The 16,811-nt window shown below is 50.7% G+C and overlaps 3 protein-coding genes across 5 annotated transcripts in view; 1 reads left to right on the top strand and 2 right to left on the bottom strand.

Annotated features, from left to right (window-relative positions):
* LOC112493729 overlaps positions 1 to 2,230 on the bottom strand; it is a 3,205-nt gene extending 975 nt beyond the window's left edge. The window contains exons 1-4 of one of the 2 annotated variants that reach the window (XM_025080569.1): positions 1,950 to 2,230; positions 967 to 1,876; positions 463 to 636; positions 82 to 392 (exon numbers count right to left, since the gene is read on the bottom strand). In XM_025080569.1, the coding sequence (XP_024936337.1) occupies positions 82 to 392; positions 463 to 636; positions 967 to 1,636 (1,155 nt within the window). In that variant the 5' untranslated portion in view covers positions 1,637 to 1,876; positions 1,950 to 2,230. The remainder of the gene's footprint in view (positions 1 to 81; positions 393 to 462; positions 637 to 966; positions 1,877 to 1,949) is intronic. The other variant, XM_025080570.1, reaches the window with a different exon arrangement.
* Positions 2,231 to 7,457: 5,227 nt separating this feature from the next.
* LOC107263185 (sideroflexin-1) lies at positions 7,458 to 10,010 on the top strand. 2 transcript variants are annotated; one of them, XM_015730112.2, is made up of 4 exons: positions 7,458 to 8,207; positions 8,477 to 8,653; positions 8,873 to 9,261; positions 9,708 to 10,010. In XM_015730112.2, the coding sequence occupies exons 1-4, from the start codon at positions 8,020 to 8,022 to the stop codon at positions 9,950 to 9,952; spliced, it is 999 nt and encodes a 332-aa protein (XP_015585598.1). In that variant the 5' UTR covers positions 7,458 to 8,019; the 3' UTR covers positions 9,953 to 10,010. The 2 variants fall into 2 exon arrangements, with proteins under 2 accessions (XP_015585598.1, XP_024936340.1); XM_025080572.1 differs by having other exon boundaries at positions 8,024 to 8,157.
* Positions 10,011 to 10,089: 79 nt separating this feature from the next.
* On the bottom strand, positions 10,090 to 11,613 carry LOC107263186 (39S ribosomal protein L2, mitochondrial). Its single transcript, XM_025080573.1, has 2 exons — positions 11,245 to 11,613; positions 10,090 to 10,826 (listed from the first exon to the last, which is right to left on the bottom strand). Exons 1-2 carry the CDS (start codon positions 11,483 to 11,485, stop codon positions 10,144 to 10,146), a joined length of 924 nt encoding a protein of 307 aa, XP_024936341.1. The 5' UTR covers positions 11,486 to 11,613; the 3' UTR covers positions 10,090 to 10,143.
* Positions 11,614 to 16,811: the final 5,198 nt, after the last annotated feature.

Raw genomic sequence — 16,811 nt, 5'->3', positions numbered from 1 at the left:
AAGGGGTGGGGAGCGGGTGGGGAGGGGGGGGTCGGTAGGCGATCGAGCGGTTCGGTCATGTCGGTCGAGTGAGAGGCGCACCTTAAAGTCCTGTTTCTTGGAGAGGGTCAGAGTCGGCAGGGCAGCGGTTCTCGAATAGTAACGGTCCGAGTGTAGGTGAGACGCGGAAATTCTCTGAGAGGGAAGAGACGAGTCGGCGAGAGAGTAACGAGAGGCAATCTCGTTATTTGCACCAGGTACTCTCTCCTCGTACATGGCTGACGCAGGCAACGTGCCAACTGGCTGGTTGTTCATGTACTGATCGCTGTAGAGGTCAAAGTTGTCCTTGAACTCGAAGTTATCCTCCGGCTGCTGGTTCGCGGCTTGCGAACTCTGCGCAAAGGACGAGACGCCTGAAAGGAGAACCCGTAACGTGTTCCAGCTGTTCGTCACCGTTCTACATTGCTAACGGGACACACGTACCCTTGCCAACGAATTTACCAATGCTGCCTATGATGCTCGGCAGGAAGAGCGCTATCAGAACGCTCTTTATGATTTGGGCGCCGATAATCAGCGGTAACAGCAACTTCTTCAGGCCGAACGCTAGAAAACCAAGCCCGAATCCTGTTAAAAAGGAACTCTTTCCCTGAAAGATGGCTGAAAGCAAAAGTACCAGCCGATTAAAGCTCTGCGGTTAGTCCTGTTAGCCATGCTGTAGCCTCATTCCATATCGCCGATGACAACTGAGTTTCAATTCCTCGATCGAATAGTGAGAAGCGCGCCTGCATGTCAAATAGCCGCGACTCCATTTACGAATAGCCGCGGTCGACCAGCGGTCCCCGAGGTCTCAAGGATCAAAGCTCCCAGTCACAAGCTACCGTCACCCCTTCCACTCCCACTCCCACTCCCACTCCCTTGCCCAGCCAGGCTCGGGCCTCTCCTTTCTTTCATTGACGCTTTGGACATTCCTCACGTGTCCTCACTTACCGCCGAAAAACGTTCTGGACTCCCTCGACGCGATCAGCTCTCGAGGCAGCTTTATCCGGACGACATGCTGCAGCGCGTACCGCTCGACCTTCTCGAGCAACGAATGCTCCTCCCGTGCTCCATCCCGATCATCCTTCGGTAGAGCGCTCGATTCGTTGACGCTCCTTACTATCTGAATCGAATCTGTTAAATTGTACGTCTCGATCGTGGACAAACGATCGACGAACTCTTCCAGCTGAGCTTCGAGGCACCCAAGGGCCGAGGTCTCGCTCTCCTCGCAGCTCATCGACGCGATTGCCGCCGAGGTCCTCGAGTCTAACGAAAGTCCAGAAGAATTAGCAGCTACCCTGTTGCTAGCCAAATTCTCCATTGACGTCTCTGTTGCCTTCTCAACTTCGTTCTGTGCCTCCTGATCCGAATGCGTCAATTGCGAGTCGTCCCTGTCAAACTTGCTCGGCTTACCTGGCTGAGCGTGAGGATGTTCCTCATTCCCTTGGATCTCGTTCGTTTCGCCGATAGCCAGACCACCGCCTGCGTCATCTCTGAGGGCTATTCTACTCCTTAGCTTTTCTTCATTGGCTCTGACCTTGACCGCCTCAAAGAGACAGGCGAGCGCCAAGGTCACTGTCAAGATCCTCACTCCACGTGTTACTCTTCTCGAGCCCAACATTCTCTCTCTCTCTCTCTCTCTCTCTCTCTCTCTCTCTCTTCCTTCTTCCGCGATAGCGATATCACTCTTTTTCTCTCTCTTTTTTTCACTCTTCCTTCCCCCCAATACTCACGCGCGTCCCTCTCGTTGATTTCTCCGAAACGGCCAACCAAAGATTACAGTGCGATTGTCAAGCAGTAATCCTTTCTACAATTAAGCAATATGTCGTCACACGTTGCCCTCCACCGTGTCTTTCAGTACCTATGGCAATGGAAAGAATCGTGAGAGACAATTAGTCTCACAATCAAAGAAAAATGAGCAGGGTGGTACTCACTCCTCTTGCGAGGGCTCGTCATTGGCATGAGACACTCGTCCTCGTTTTTGGTAGGATCGTCTTTGTCGTCGAAACGTTCATCGTCTACGAACCGCACTTGCAGCAATCGTCAAGAAGGACGGTAAGTACAACGACGATGAAACTTTCCTCAAGCTCAGAGAACGGGCCAACAGTTCTTGAAAGATAAAACGGAGAAGGTGGACTCGAATCGAGACTTCGGCAGGTGACACGATACTGGCAGCCAGTGTCGGAGAATCAACTGGACGAGCCGATCTGGGTTACCCGGCCGCACGCCCTCCACTCCCTCCCTCTCGACCGCCACACTGCCGCCATCCGTCCATCCGTCCATCCGTTCTCCCTACTATATTTATTCCAGCGGTCGCTTCGTTGTGCTCCTTATCCTAGACTATTCTCGCCGATTCTGTAAATTCCTCGGAACTTTCGTGTTTCGGCATAGCGTTCGCCGACAGATAGACAGGTGCTTTAATTTTTCGCTGCAATCTTCGGAGATTTACAAATTCGAAGTTTCGTAAAAAAAAAAGAAAAAACAGCGCGATATCGGCAATATTACTCAAGCGATCGGAACGTTTGCCAACTTAGTTAGCAGTAGATGCGTTGACGGGATCACCTTTCACAAGGGACTTCCCGTCGAAACGATTGGAAGAGCCGATCGGTGGCCGTCCGACAGCCGACTTGCAATTACTTTGAGAAACATCGACTGGTATACAATTATACATATAGATTGCGCATAGAAGAGGCACGCATTGTGATACGCGAGCCAAGGCCCGTTATGTTAATGTGACTTTTTCGTTCGCAGAACATGCCCACGTAACGGTTGACTTGTCGCGTGTGAGCGCAGGACGCCGTATCAGCGGCACTCGACGGTAACCCATGCCTAAACCAATCGCTATGGTTTTCCTTGATCATTGTCATTTGCCGTTTTATCGAGCAACAGTCACGTCCATAGCGTGCGTCACGTCGATCGGGGACTTTGGACGAACGTTACGTGCCAACGTTGATAACGACAATGTCCAGGGTGATCATAAGAACAAGAACCCAATCGGAAGATGCACGAGCCGTTGAAGCAAATGAGAAGGAGAACGCATTTATAGATGATAACGGTTTTCGCAGAATGAGCCCGTGGTCGGTCGCGACACGGAAATATATGGAAATGGGGAGAGGACACACCTGCAGCCTATCGACAGTCGAATAGCCGGACGAACGGGCAGTGGGGTGGCACGCGGCCAAATCTGTCAGTAGGTCACTGAAGCGAGGGGCTACCGAACTCTCGTACATATACGCATAGTGGATCTCAACGTAGCCTTGAGATTAGCTGCGACCAGATTATCGATGATCAACGACGATTCTCGTTCTCTAGGAAGTTACGCGGGTGAGCGAAGAATCCAGAGTTGCTTGAGGGAATTCGACGTTCTTTTTTTTAAGGAGTATATGGTTCAAGAGTATCGCCTGGAAAGTTAAGAGAGCACATGCACGAAGTCTAAGACTCTCAGGCACTCTTTAGGTTCCGAATTTTTGAGCCTCGTCAGAAGCAGGTCCGGCATGTTGCCATGCGGAAATGTTGGAGGCACAAGAGCAAAAACGAAGAATAGAGTGACGAAGTTCACGATGGTAAGAAGTTTTAATGCATAAGAAGGATTGGAACATGGAGAGAGGAAAAGGGAGAAGATTCCTAGACTGACGATTGGAGGGCCGAAGATTGTTGTTGATGCTGCTGCTGCAAATGTTGCTGATGCAGCTGCAACTGGCGCTGGTCCTGATAGTGGCGACGATATCCGGAAACGTAAGGGGCATAAGGTCCGGCAGAATGGTGAGCCGCAGCGGCGTAGCCGGGATAATTCTGGTAGGAGCCGTGGCCGGAGATATCGTGTCTGGAGGCCCAGCCGGCATCCTCGTGTCCGAAGCCTAAACAGCGCAAAGACGGCGGCCGTTATAACGATCGGTCCAAAAGAAAGAAAAAAAGAAAAAAAGAAAAAAAGAAAAAAAGAAAAAATACGGCGACAGTCATTCCCAAGTAGTTGCCTCGTTATACCTGTCGGATAGTCAACTGGAGCTTCCGCAGCTGTGCTCCAAGTGTGATACGGATATGACTGTTGATGCTGGTGGGAGGCAGGCGGAACTTTGCAGAATCTCAAATGTGCCAGGATGGACGGTGCTACCAAGGTTCCCAGTAGGAGGAACTTTTTGATAAAGTGAACTCCAAAGAATATCGGCAGCAGAAGCAGCTTCAGCTTGAAGAGCTTCAGCAATACAAGAATCGGCAGTACGATGGACTTTTTTTTCTTCTTGAAGAGAATCCGTTGATCGTCTGTAAGTTAAATGCGCGCTTTAGTCGAGAAGCGTGCGGCTGTACGAAGGGGCACCCAGGAGTCGACTGACAATGAGTTAAAAACGTAAAAACGAACCGTCAGATCGTCCGCTCTCGAGCGCGGCGAGTTCCTCCTCGTCGAGCAGGAGGGGACCGGTCGGCAGCGTTCTCATCTGTGGGAGGCTCCTCGCGCCTGCCGAATGGTCCACCGTGTAGACGAGTGCTCGCCGGGTCAGCATGTCCTCGGCGAGGGCCCGGACAAAGTTCAAGGTGTCAGTTGTTTTGCTACCGCGAGCTTGCGACTCCCTCGGCGCGCGGGACTCGGTGTCGTTTTGACCTCCCAAAGACATTCGCACCAGCCTAAGAGGTCCGTAGCTGTATTCCTGCGCAATCGTCCCACAACCAACTAATGAAAGTGCCGCGTGTCGCCAGACGCGGGTATTGGTAAAAAGCTCGTTGAAAAGAGTCTTGGAAAATATGAAGGGCCTCCTGCCAAGGGTAGAGCTATCCTTCAGGGACTCTTCAAAGGCAACTCACCTTCGTCTTGGCCAGATCCCGCAGCCACCTTACGGCTTTGTACTTGCCGCATGCAAGCAGGTTTCCCTGACGATCGCAATCTGCTCTGCATCGTTCGACGAAATCGTTTCCTCCGTCCGACAGGCTGTGGGAGGAGCATGCCCATCGCACGCAAAGGACCACGAGGAGTCCGCAGTGTAGCCAGCATTTGCATGCAGCTACGGCCATTTATTTTCAAGTCTCTTGGTTCTCGTTCCAAGAAGAGAATACGAGGCGACAGGGTCTCTGCCGTGAGCAAGAAAGGGGCACGTTCGCGATAGGCTGCTCCACGGATCGCGTACCTAATCTCTATTTTCACGGAGCTAACACAGCTCGAACGAACGAACGAACGAACGAACGAACGAACTTTAGCTTAAGTCAACAAACTCACTGGCACTACTCGCAAGGTACCTTGGCAATATATACGCGAGCCAATTGGGTCGGTGGGGGTACCACGCTCTGGACCTACGATTACGACTACGAGTACGGGATCGGATCGAATCAGGGTTCCGAACATCACCCAGATCCAGCAACCTGCGTCAATCTCATGAGCGTCGGATCGTCATCGCCGTCGACACACGCAGCGTCCACGTCGTTTCGCTGATTCGCCTTGGAGACGGTGGCGAGCAAATGAAGAAAAACGAGGAAAACTTGGCGATCGGGGTTCATCGGGACTAGCGCGACGTTCAAAGAGGCAGGGGCAATCTCAGGAGCATCCAAGGATACTGTCGCGCCGCAGCGACGTAGCCTCCTTCTCGAGACCGGTTTTACTTTGTACCCCCTAGACTATTGCACTATTCTACAAGTGATGCAATCGCTTTATATTTCGCAGAGTCCTGCTGCAGAGCGAGGACGAGTGTCGCTAGCGGGCGAATGCTATTCTCCGTTGGTCAGGGCCCATGCGGTACTTGCCGAACTTCCTAAAATCATAACCCGTTTAACGCTGCTTCAGATAGCTCAATTCGGTAACGTGGAAGAAGCTACGGGAGCATGGACGTTACACCAAAGGAAAAAAAAAAAGAGACTGAGCTAGAACGTCGGGAACGAGGAATGAGGACAAAGTCAAGGCGTTTATAGTGCGCTGCCTGCGTGCCTGCGTGCCTGCGTGCCTGCGTGCCTGCCTGCCTGCGTGCGTGTGTGCGGATGTGCGTGTTGCGTGCCCATTGCTCTGCGTCTCTGACTCGTTGCAACTAAAGTTATTCGAAAATATCGACTCGATATTTTATACGACGCTGTCTCATTGTTTTTCAATCCTGTGGAATCTCAAAGCTCGAGCAATGGCTTATACCAGTCGCACGTATCTCTGATGCTATTATTTGGCTTCCCGATATATGACCACGGTCGTGGTGGTACAGGATGTCCGAACTCATTGAATTCTCTATATGAATTAATATAAACGCTTTACAGACGTGTACGCTGGATATCGATACGAACTGACAGACGTCGCTCGTTCCTCCGGGCAGTTGAAGACAGACCAGTGACTTTAGAGTTTTCTGCCTCGCAGCGTTTTTGCCTTCTCAAGACTAGAATTCGGTGTCATTAATTTTCGTTCGTTTGGATCGGCCGAACGAAGGAAAGTAGTCGATCAGTATTTACCTGTGAACTGGATTATTTGTGGATTAGCGTGGATGATTCCGTGAAATTATTAAGCAGAATCTGTGCCGTTGGGTGCGGCAATCGCCAGAAGCCTACGGGAACGAATACGGGTGTGCCCGAAGGAGGTGCCTTAAAAACTTACCACTCCTAAGACATGACGTTACTGACTTTTATTTTCTGACTCTCCGATGCGCCCCGATGCCTCCGCAAAAACGAGCATCCATTCAACGTGTATTTCGTTTTATCGAGCAACTCTTATACCTCTAACTCCTCTTATGCTGCCCATGGCCAAGCGAGGGAATCGTGTGCCTCGCAAGTGAAGACATATTTTCCTGATAACGCCGTAACGTACAAGAGTATTCATTCCATCATACTCATCAGTCTCATCACTGTCCCCGAATTTTCGATTCGATCGAAAGATCGAAGATGTACCTAATCGGGGAACGCGATTGTACCTAAGTTAGGTAAGTGCTACATCGAGGTTCCCGGACCCTGAGCGCAACGCCAGCCGTTTAGTTATATGGCAACTTTCGATGGTAACGACGAGCGTCATAAACATCGATAGGCCAGGAATTTATAATTGGGCATTACTTGCTGCGCTGGGCAGCGCCTCCGCGACCGCCAGCAGTTTCCCGAGGCTAAAGATTTTTAAAACTGATCTCATGTAATCCTATTTTGATGCTCTCTCGCCAGCCGTGCCAGTCGGTAAAAACCTAAACTCCTGTAGGTCCTCACAGATCCTAAAGCTTAACATAAAAAACCCTTGTTCGCGGCCTCCTATATTTTCCTACTTTCAATGCATCTGACAAAGAGTAGGTATGTAAATTACAGCAGAGCCGACGGTTCCTAAGGCATTCCTAAGACATTCCTTCGTTCGATCTGCCGAATGCACCGCGTGTCTATTGCTATTCACGGCATTTCTCATAATTTCAGAAGTGTCACCATCTCGTGGTAAATTGGAAAACTGACAAGGTGGACGATCGTTGCGCGCGCAGCCTGTGTTATCGAACGAAGCAGAGCGGAGGGAGAAACCACATTGGCAGCATGGGAGGAAGGAGAACTACTCGGAGAAGGTGTTGTTCCTGGTCGTGGAGATGCGTGAGGTGTAATGGAGCGATGACGACACGGAAAAGCCGACGAGAGCGAGTGTACATCGTGCGTGGGTTTACTTGACACTGGACTCCGAAACGCTTCGTCTGTGTTAATCTACTCGGGCATTCGCCTTTCGTGGTTGTTCCTGTTGTTTCAGCCGCGGCGGCTTTGTGGCTCAGTGTTTGCCCGGCAATCCAGTTTCTCGGGAGTACACGCACGCTCCACGGGCGACGACTCGTCGGCGCGCCCGGTATAGTCGGATTCACTTCGGCAAATCCACTTTTACTCCTGGTTTTCTACATCTTTCGTCATACTTATTGCTTGCCTCAGTTAGCGATAAGCTCGTGAACGTGTTTCCAGCGGCATTGACGTTACGATATCGGCTTTCACTGCTGGAAGATACGCGAGACAACGCTTAACAGTGCATTAGGCGTTGGCGATAGCCGTGCCGTAGAGAATAAGGAAATAAAGGAAAGTAAGAGAAGGTATAGTGAGTCGGTTATGTCGGTGATGCTGGAAGGGGCTACGAGTAGGGAGGCCAGCCCGAGAATAAACATTGAGGAACCTCGGTGGGATCAGAGCACCTATGTCGGAAGAGCTCGACACTTCTTGACCCTAACGAATCCTCTGAATGCCTTCGTGAGTAGCAGAAGTCTTGAGCGTGCTCGCGATGTCGTCCTGAAGTACAGGTACGTTCTCAGAGTGATGCGAATGCTACACTCACTCGCGCACTCGATATACTCTATAGCCCGTGTTCACGTCTCGCTCTTAAAGTCACTAACAGAGTCAATTGTCTTTTTAATTAGTCACTAAGAAAACATTTAAAAGCGCGCTACTAGCATTAAAACCGAATTCTGAATACGGACTTATATGCATACATGAACTGACGAACGATTTCGATGAGCGCACGTCCCGCAATCGTCAGTTATCAGCTAACGACTGTTTCGCAATTTTTAAGGAAAGGAGATTCGCTTGAACGACTCGGCATCACGGCGGATCAACTTTGGCAGTGCAAGTACCTCTACGACAGTGCGTATCATCCGGACACTGGCGAAAAAATGATGGTGATAGGACGCATGAGCGCCCAAGTACCCATGAACATGATCATCACGGGTTGCATGATGACTTTCTACAAGTATATACATCGCTCGAGAATCTACCGAGCGCTGAGCGCCGTATCGTCGACGGGACGCGATAACCCCTGACCTCTAGCCACGTTGGCCTTTTCTCTTTCTTTTGCATGTCTCTTCTCTGGTTTTCCATCTTTGAGGCCTGCGCGGCCGTCCCGACGACGGGACGGTGAAGACGCCGAAGCATGACTTTTATTACTCGGATCTCATTTCGTATTGCCTAGGTCTACTCCTGCCGTGATATTCTGGCAATGGTGCAATCAGTCGTTCAACGCGGTGGTCAATTACACGAATCGTAGCGGCTCGAATCCCATTCCATTGTCAACGTTGGTGCAAAGCTACGTTGGAGCGACCACCGGGGCCGTGATCACGGCCCTGAGTCTCAATCGTTTGTCCAGGAGGGCTCCACCCCTGGCAGGTCGCTTGGTGCCGCTCGCAGCTGTGGCCGCTGCCAATTGCGTCAACATTCCTCTGATGCGAATTACCGAGCTGCGCGAGGGAATCGATCTTCGAAACGCGGAGGGCACGACAATCGCCAAAAGTCGCAAAGCTGCGCGCGAGGCAATTGGCTCTGTGACCATCTCGCGTATTCTAATGGCATCACCCAGCATGGGTATGTATTTCCTTTTCATCCTAATCGCCCCTTCGCCCTGCCATCTGTAATTCTTAAAGCTCTACATGATTGTGTTATTTCCCAGTTAATTTTTTTTTTCTCTTTTGTCATCTTATTCGTAATTATTATGAAACTCTAGCTGACACAATGCACGCGTTATTAGGATACTCGGCCCTCGAAGCTGTAATACAAACACAAAACATGTAGATACCACGAATACAGTATAAAGTTCAAGTGCGTCGCGAAGTGTCCCATTCCCTATCCTTTCTACGATAGTAACTTTTTGCACGCAAGTGTGATTTTTACATTGGAGTATGTGGAAATAACAACAGACTTGGTAAGTGTTTAACAAGTGACTATCGTAGAAATATCGTAGGAATAACACACTTGGAATTTGCACAGTGCATTCACACTCTCTCATTTCTTTTGTATGTACGTGAATATAGTGCTGTCGCCGCTACTTCTCGACTTCCTGGAGCGGCGCGGGTTGTTACGTCGAGCAAAGTGGGCCGCTGGACCGATCCAAGTGATACTGTGCGGCGTCTGTCTAACTTTTGCGACTCCGCTCTGCTGCGCTCTGTTCGCCCAACGAGTGGCTATCCCGCTGGAGCGACTGGAGCCTGAGGTACGCGAACTCGTTCTCACTCGAGAGCCAGAGACGCGCACCCTCTATTACAACAAAGGACTTTGAAGCAGAAGAGATCGAAAGCAGATGGAACAAAATTGACAATAAAGAACGGAGGTTCGGATTCTTGAGTACTCTTTCGCAATCCTAACGAGGACGGTTAGACTGATTTTGAAAAAATTCCACGCGATTCCATGTAATCCTATATTATATTTAATAACACTCTTTATTTGCCATTGGCATCAACGTTTCATTACTCATACATTAAGACTAAGCCGTATCGGCGCTACGGATTGAGATGATCGCGTATTGTGGTCGAACTTGCGCACCGGAGGAGGCGGTCGAATCTTTCGGCCATGGCGACCGGTTTTACGTTGCCACAGTCCGCTACGTGGTCGATTTCCAAGCTCTCTGTTCCGCTGGGCGCTGCCAATAGGAGTACTTCCGTGGATAACGTTCGAGAGACGCCCGACGGTAGCCATGCAGTTCTGATGAAGGCTAAATTCGCGTTTGCTAGGCATCCGCAAGATCACTCGGTCATTGCCGTCCCGTCGCATGAGAGTACCGAATGTACCTGCCGCATGAATGAGGCAACCACCGGCTCCTGGATACTTCTCGACGCAGTGTACTTGTGTGCCCATCGGCAGTGCTCCCAAGGGATACGCATCGCCTTCGGCCGGTCTCACGGGGTTCCTTGGAATAGCACAGGATGTACGAATCACGTCGCCCGGCTTCATGTTCTCTGTTGCCAGAATATACTTGAGATCACGACCTGTTCCCACAAGAGCCACGAATGCTGTTCTACAGCCGTCTTGAAATACTTCAAGAACTTTTTCCTCCTTCGGCTTGACACCAACGTCCGTAGGTCCATCCCTCTTCCAAGCGATCCAATGGTACTTGTGCTTTATCCCACCGCCGATGCCTTTGGCCACAACTCTCCCTGTTGAGTTACACCAACAGAATGCATTATTAGTATTATATGAGCATGTAAACCGAGGCGCTCGGTACTTTGAACTGAATATCATAGCCGGCATGACAGAGAAGAGTAATCATCGCGTGTGAACAGAAAATATGTTAAATCGAATAAACTGCAATTTCGAGGTGAGATATCACACTAGATTCGAATTGGAAATTGGTTAGGCTATCTTCCATTAAGTTTACACGCACGGGTTTTGTTTAAACAGGATTGACCAATTACGTGTAAGGTTTAAAAAGAATAACTTGACGTGATTGGATAATTCTTTCTAAGACCTGTGCGTGTAAACTTAATATTTACGTATTTACGTTTGATAAACGTGACGTGATGCATTGACTGACAGATACGTCTGCCTCACAAACACGCGGCGCCAAGCACATACCTGTTACGGGATCTCTTCCGGCTAAATTGGTAACCTCCAACGGCTTAACTGTATATTCCTTCGGAAAGTGAACGATTCGCCGATAGCTCTTCCCAGCCACTCCAGGTTTCGGAACCTCCACATGACGCCACAGACTTCTACCGAGCTGCAATGAATGTCCTGAAGGCAGTTTCAAGACGCTCGAGTGTAGTATTTGTGTCCCAACGAGTATCACGCGACGAAACAATACGCCTGCCGACATGTTTGGTTACGGCAAGACACCATGCACCACCAACGTAACTACGCCGCCATTAGGAAGTAGGCTGAATTTAGGACCACTTCGATGGTGCTGCCCTCGTTGCTTCAACGACCAAAGCTCGATCGATCGCTGGAGCCACTCCCAGCCGTTCTGCAAACGTACCGAGAGAGTTCGACCACGAGCGTCAAGCTTTATGTTCCGCGCAGAGATGTCGCCCTCTCGATTAGTAAAATAAGCCACGAATATCCTGACCATTTAGATTATTTATTGAAATTTTCAAAATTTCAATCAAGTATTTTCTAATCCTCTCCACGTTTCACCTAAAAAATCATACACCTTCGATATTCTTGACATTAGCAGAATTGAATTTTAAACTGAAATTTAAATACCTTAAGTTTCTGGATTGCACATACGTTATCCAATAACGGGAACGAGACGAGAAATCACACGAATGCACTGACTTTCGTGCTGCCAATTTTTTGGAATCCTGCACACTGGAATTATCCACCGACATCGTGAATGCCCTGGACCACCAGGCTAGTACGCGGTGGCGTAACCTACACCGCAACGATAGGGTTCTCCGCCAACCGTAGAATACGAGTGGGGATAATGAAGGGAAGGCCTAATTGACTCAAGCTAATTATTTTATTAAGTGAGAAGATGGCGGACCGAATACTAAAGGATGCTTTGGAGAGGGAGGAGAGAGTACAATGAAGTATAAGTATCGAATCCGAATAGCAGTGTGACGAGGAAGGAGCAGGTGGCAGATTCCGAGTGTGATTCTTTCGAACGTGAGAGAGAGAGAGAGAGAGAGAGAGAGAGAGAGAGAGAGAGAGAGAGAAGGCGCGGTGGTGACGACGGGGCGCGCGGTAACGCTGACGCCAAAGCACGAAGCGGAAGAGGAGAGAAGGCCAATAGCGCGTTTAAATACTCATCCGGGGCTCTCGAGGTTAAAGGAATTCTGCGGGCGCTGATGTGTGACGTCTGTGTAACCATGGTTCCACGACTATACTATATAGACTTACGAATATATACGTAGATGCGTGCAGCAGGCACGAACCAAGGAACTAATTGTAAGTATTGCGAGGACCGATAAAGTTTGCACCAGCGCGGTCGAAGAGACGTGCACGCGCGCGCGCGCGCGCGCATACCCTTACGCGCACACCTCTCTGTCTCTGCTCTCGGGTATCCCTGTCCCGAGGAGGAACATCTATTACCCGGTACACGGGGCAACAGCGGTGGAATACTGGAGTTGGGTGCGGGCAAGAGTAGTCGAGCGGCAAATTGTCCGCCATCTTACCCACCTTATACCTCACCTCCTCACACTCTCGGACTTGAGTCGCTTGGTTCTTCGCTTACGCTGCGCAACCCTGCATCCCCGCCCACCCGCGTGCCCGACCCCCCACCCGCGCCCCCGGATCGTCCCACCGCGCACTCACGAAACGTCACTCTCTCTCTCTCTCTCTCTCTCTCTCTCTCTCCTCCTCTTCCTACCACCACCACCACCACCACCACCACCACTAGCACGACCACTAGTAGCACCAGCAGCTCACCGAGGAGACCGCCAAAGCCTTAGATTACCTACTACTCTTTATAAGCACTCCTGTAGCCCATTTATTACCGGAAAGCGACTAGAGGCGGACGGAGCCAACGGGGCATCACCACCATCTTTTTCACTGCTATTCTCTAATGACCATGTGCCGTTCGAGTGGACTGGTAAACGGTTTGAAATTGACACTATGTTTGTCTCGCATCGCTCGCTCCTCGCACCGTATCCATCTGATTTAGCGTGTTGCGCTCTTCTGCATCGATCGTCACATAACAATGGGGGCCGCGTGGTCATTGAGTTCTCGGGACAATCGCAGACTTATTATATTTGCCGCAAACAAAGCGGAATTGATCCTAACTTCTCATATCTGGTTCGGTGAACCGGGAGAAATCACTACATTTTCACCTGTTCGTCACGGCACGTTTCAAAGCTGCAAATGTTACAACTTTTTCAACTAATTATTTTTCCTATTAGACTATAGTCAGTCAGAGTCTGGCGTTTCGATTTCACTATAAATGAACCTAAAAATACGCATTTACTCAAAAGTCATGGAGCAATGAATTTCTCGGTCTGATGAATCGTGTGTGACGACCCAAGGGTAAAAAAAATATGTATAACTAGCTAAGGCTAAGTATTTATATGTTTTCTATGGAAGGTATACCTTTCGGAAATCTCATCCCGAGGGGCACCAACGAAGAAAAGTGAGAAGATAGGGGAGGCTGTAATTGTATTTTGGGAACGTGTCGCGCCGCAAACTTTATCTGGTCGTTTGCATCCTTGCGATTCGTCGGACACGTGATCGGCCGCCGCAGTGGGATAACCGGCGTATCCGGCTGCAGGCAACGGCGCGCGGACGGCGTTTCCAAGCAAGACGTGGAAGAGGAAGAGGAAGGAGCGAAGGAGCGAAGGAGCGAAGGAGCGAAGGAGCGTAGCAGGGCGCAAGTAATAACAATAATCATATTTCCCGGCAACATGGCCGCTGAAAGAGGGAGACGACGGGACGAGGGTTATCATAATATTACAAACCACACCGTTGCAGGGCCGCGCGTAGATATAGAGGACGTTGCCGGGTAGGTTGGCAGTAATGGCGGTGCCTCGAGTCAAGAGGTGTTTATCGAGTGGCGAACAAAATGGAAATGATCTCTATGAAGCTGCGGAGCTATGTGGAGCGCATACCGACGCGACGTGGTACTCGAAAGTGTTAAACCCAGGAAAATTTGGAATATATGGGAATGTCGTGGGCTTTCGGGGGTTCGTTTACCACGAGACGAGAAAAGATTTGTTTCGGCACTTACGGGAGGTCGAGACGCGAGGCAGTAAATGTTTGATCGTACCGACTATAATGTCTCAGGTCGATTCTTTCGTGGAGTGGGACTGTCAGTTGGGGACACCGGGGCTGTCGAGATCACTCGGGATCGGTCGGGTGAGTGTAGGTCTGTCGTGGGCTGTCGTGGGTTGGCGCGGGTTGGCGCGGGTTGGCGCGGGCTGGGTGGCGGAATAGCGCGGAAGCACTTAAAGAATTATCTGAACCCAGAGGAACGGGGGCGACTCTCGGAGCACGTGCACTCGTTCCCAGGCCAACACCTAATACCTACTAATACCGTGCAGTGTATCTATCTACCCTTTTACCGGGTAGTGTGCTGCCTCGCGCTCTCTCTCTCTCTCTCTCTCTCTCCCTGGAAGCCACTCCTGCCCTTTCTCAGCTCGCGCTCTCCTTGTCGTGTCTTGACGCGGTGCCTTCGCTCCTTTCCGTTTGGTCCTTGAGCCGACGCGAGCGCATTTCTTTCTCTTGCTACTGTCAGTCGCTCCCGTGCGGGAGGATGCCATTCGAAGCCCACATCGAAGCCAGCCAGATCTTTCGAGGATCATTAAGGATACCATCCCCCGGCTGACAACTCAGGGACTGTTTTCGATTCTTCGATTCCCATCTCATTCGAGTGAGAAGGAAGCAAGGAAGCAAGGAAGCGAGGAAGCAAGGAAGAAAGGAAGAAAGGAAGGGTAGTGGTGCTAGAGAGGTGCGGAAAAGAGGGAAGGTGTGCGTCGCACGTGTTGCTAACGCATTCCCCGACAAATTGACTTCAGGCCTCGACGCGCTCCGCGGGCGTCCGTCGGTCCGTCCGTCCGTCCGTCCGTCCGCCCTACACGAGCTCATCCACCAACCTAACCACCCTCGACGCCTTTATTATTAGCCGCGCACGGTAGCTAGTTAACCGAGTTAGTTAAGTGAGAATTATTATTTAGCTTCGCGCCTCGCGTTGACGGTGTATCAGCAGCAAACGAATCCTCGTTCCCCCCACGCCGCCCCTTCACCGGCCCGCAGTTCTTACAATTTCTCGTCCATCTGTCCTTTTTTTCTCTGTATCTATTAACGAGTCATTGGAGCACCGAAGCAGCTAGAGTTGTCAGTCTCGCCAGTCTGGTTAGCGCAACGAGTAATAAGTAGAGATCCTCGAGGGCGAGAGGCGAGAGGCGAGAGGCGAGAGGCGAGAGGCGCGATGCAAGTCAACGACGGACTCGTCTTATTTGTCCAGGAGTCCCAAGCCGACGAATACTTAACGATTTCCGACTTCTTTCCTGTCACTTCGTTTCTAGTCTCTTCTTTCCAGCCGTCGTCTCGTCCTCCTCCCGGAGGCAGAAGCGACACGCTTCTCATACCAGGATATATTTAGCGATACAGCAAGCACGTACGCTCTGCCGAACAGCCAAAACAAGCGTGAATCGTCCGATTGACTGTCGGGGGGTCCCTTTTACTTTTTGCCACTTTTGAATTTTTTACGAGGAGCTCGTCATTTCAGAATTTCCTGGTAATATGGTTGCTTGGCTGGTTGGCTGGATGGCTGGATGGCTGGATGGCTGGATGGCTGGATAGCCTCACCGACTGGATGGATAGGGGAACACGTTACGAAGGACGGCAATAGGGGAATAGGGATTCCATTATTTAACCGAGGTAGTTTAGGCGAGTATTAGGGGGTTCGAGTTTATGACACCCCTCGGCTGCCCGGATTGCCTATTAATACGATATGAGCTTTCCTCGGCACCTCGGCACCTCGGCACCTCACTGCCGCCTCTCCGTTGCTATCAGGCCATGACACTTCGCTGCGGCTGCTGCTTTCCTTACCTACACGGCGTGGGTGCCTGCACCTACGAATCACGATTGACGGATTTCTTCGGAATCCCGTTCTTCCGATAGGACGCGATCAGTGTCGAGCCAGGTGGTAGTCGGCTACGAGAGTCGGCAGTATAAGCAATTGCAGCGGCAAAGAGACAAGAGGGGCACAGGAGGGTGGTGGTGGTGGGAGTGGGAGTGGGGGGTGGGGCAGTACAGGTCTATTCAAGGACGGCGGTCTACTCAAAGTCCGTGCGTCGATCGGTTTCTAATTTAACAAGCAAACATTGGTATCGCGTCCGTAGCGGAGGATCCCCTATATTGACGGACCGTTTGGAGCGAGAATGAGAGCGACAATCACGAGGACGCGGAAGCGTAATGAGGAAGCAGCAATCCTCGAAATGCTCCACGTCAAATGACCGTGTCGTCCTGTGAAATCCCGACTTCTGTGACGCTGGCAGAAGCGCACACACGCGTCTCGGAGGATCCGTAGCTCTGCGCTCTTCCTGTGTGCGGATACATACATACATATATGTATGTATCGGCCTACTGCGCGCGCGGGGAACAGAAGGCAGATCTCTCCCGGGAGACTCAACGCTTGTTTGCGCTGCTTATCATCAGTTCCCATTAATATTAAACCGCATTCAACGAACGAACCACCCACCCAACCAGCC

This window comes from Cephus cinctus, unplaced genomic scaffold (genome assembly GCF_000341935.2).
Source record: "Cephus cinctus unplaced genomic scaffold, Ccin1 Ccin1_scaffold0132, whole genome shotgun sequence".
Taxonomy (NCBI): domain Eukaryota; kingdom Metazoa; phylum Arthropoda; class Insecta; order Hymenoptera; family Cephidae; genus Cephus; species Cephus cinctus.
This window is presented reverse-complemented; position numbering and strand designations above follow the sequence as displayed.

What these genes read in the sequence shown, in the direction of transcription:
- LOC107263185 (XM_015730112.2), top strand. Translation starts at nt 8,020, where the DNA reads ATGTCGGTGATGCTGGAAGGGGCTACGAGTAGGGAGGCCAGCCCGAGA. An exon ending in TGCATGATGACTTTCTACAA is followed by an intron (nt 8,654 to 8,872) that starts GTATATACATCG and finishes CGTATTGCCTAG; the next exon opens with GTCTACTCCTGCCGTGATAT. An exon ending in AATGGCATCACCCAGCATGG is followed by an intron (nt 9,262 to 9,707) that starts GTATGTATTTCC and finishes ACGTGAATATAG; the next exon opens with TGCTGTCGCCGCTACTTCTC.
- LOC107263186 (XM_025080573.1), bottom strand. Translation starts at nt 11,485, where the DNA reads ATGTCGGCAGGCGTATTGTTTCGTCGCGTGATACTCGTTGGGACACAA. An exon ending in CGGAAGAGATCCCGTAACAG is followed by an intron (nt 10,827 to 11,244) that starts GTATGTGCTTGG and finishes GTAACTCAACAG; the next exon opens with GGAGAGTTGTGGCCAAAGGC.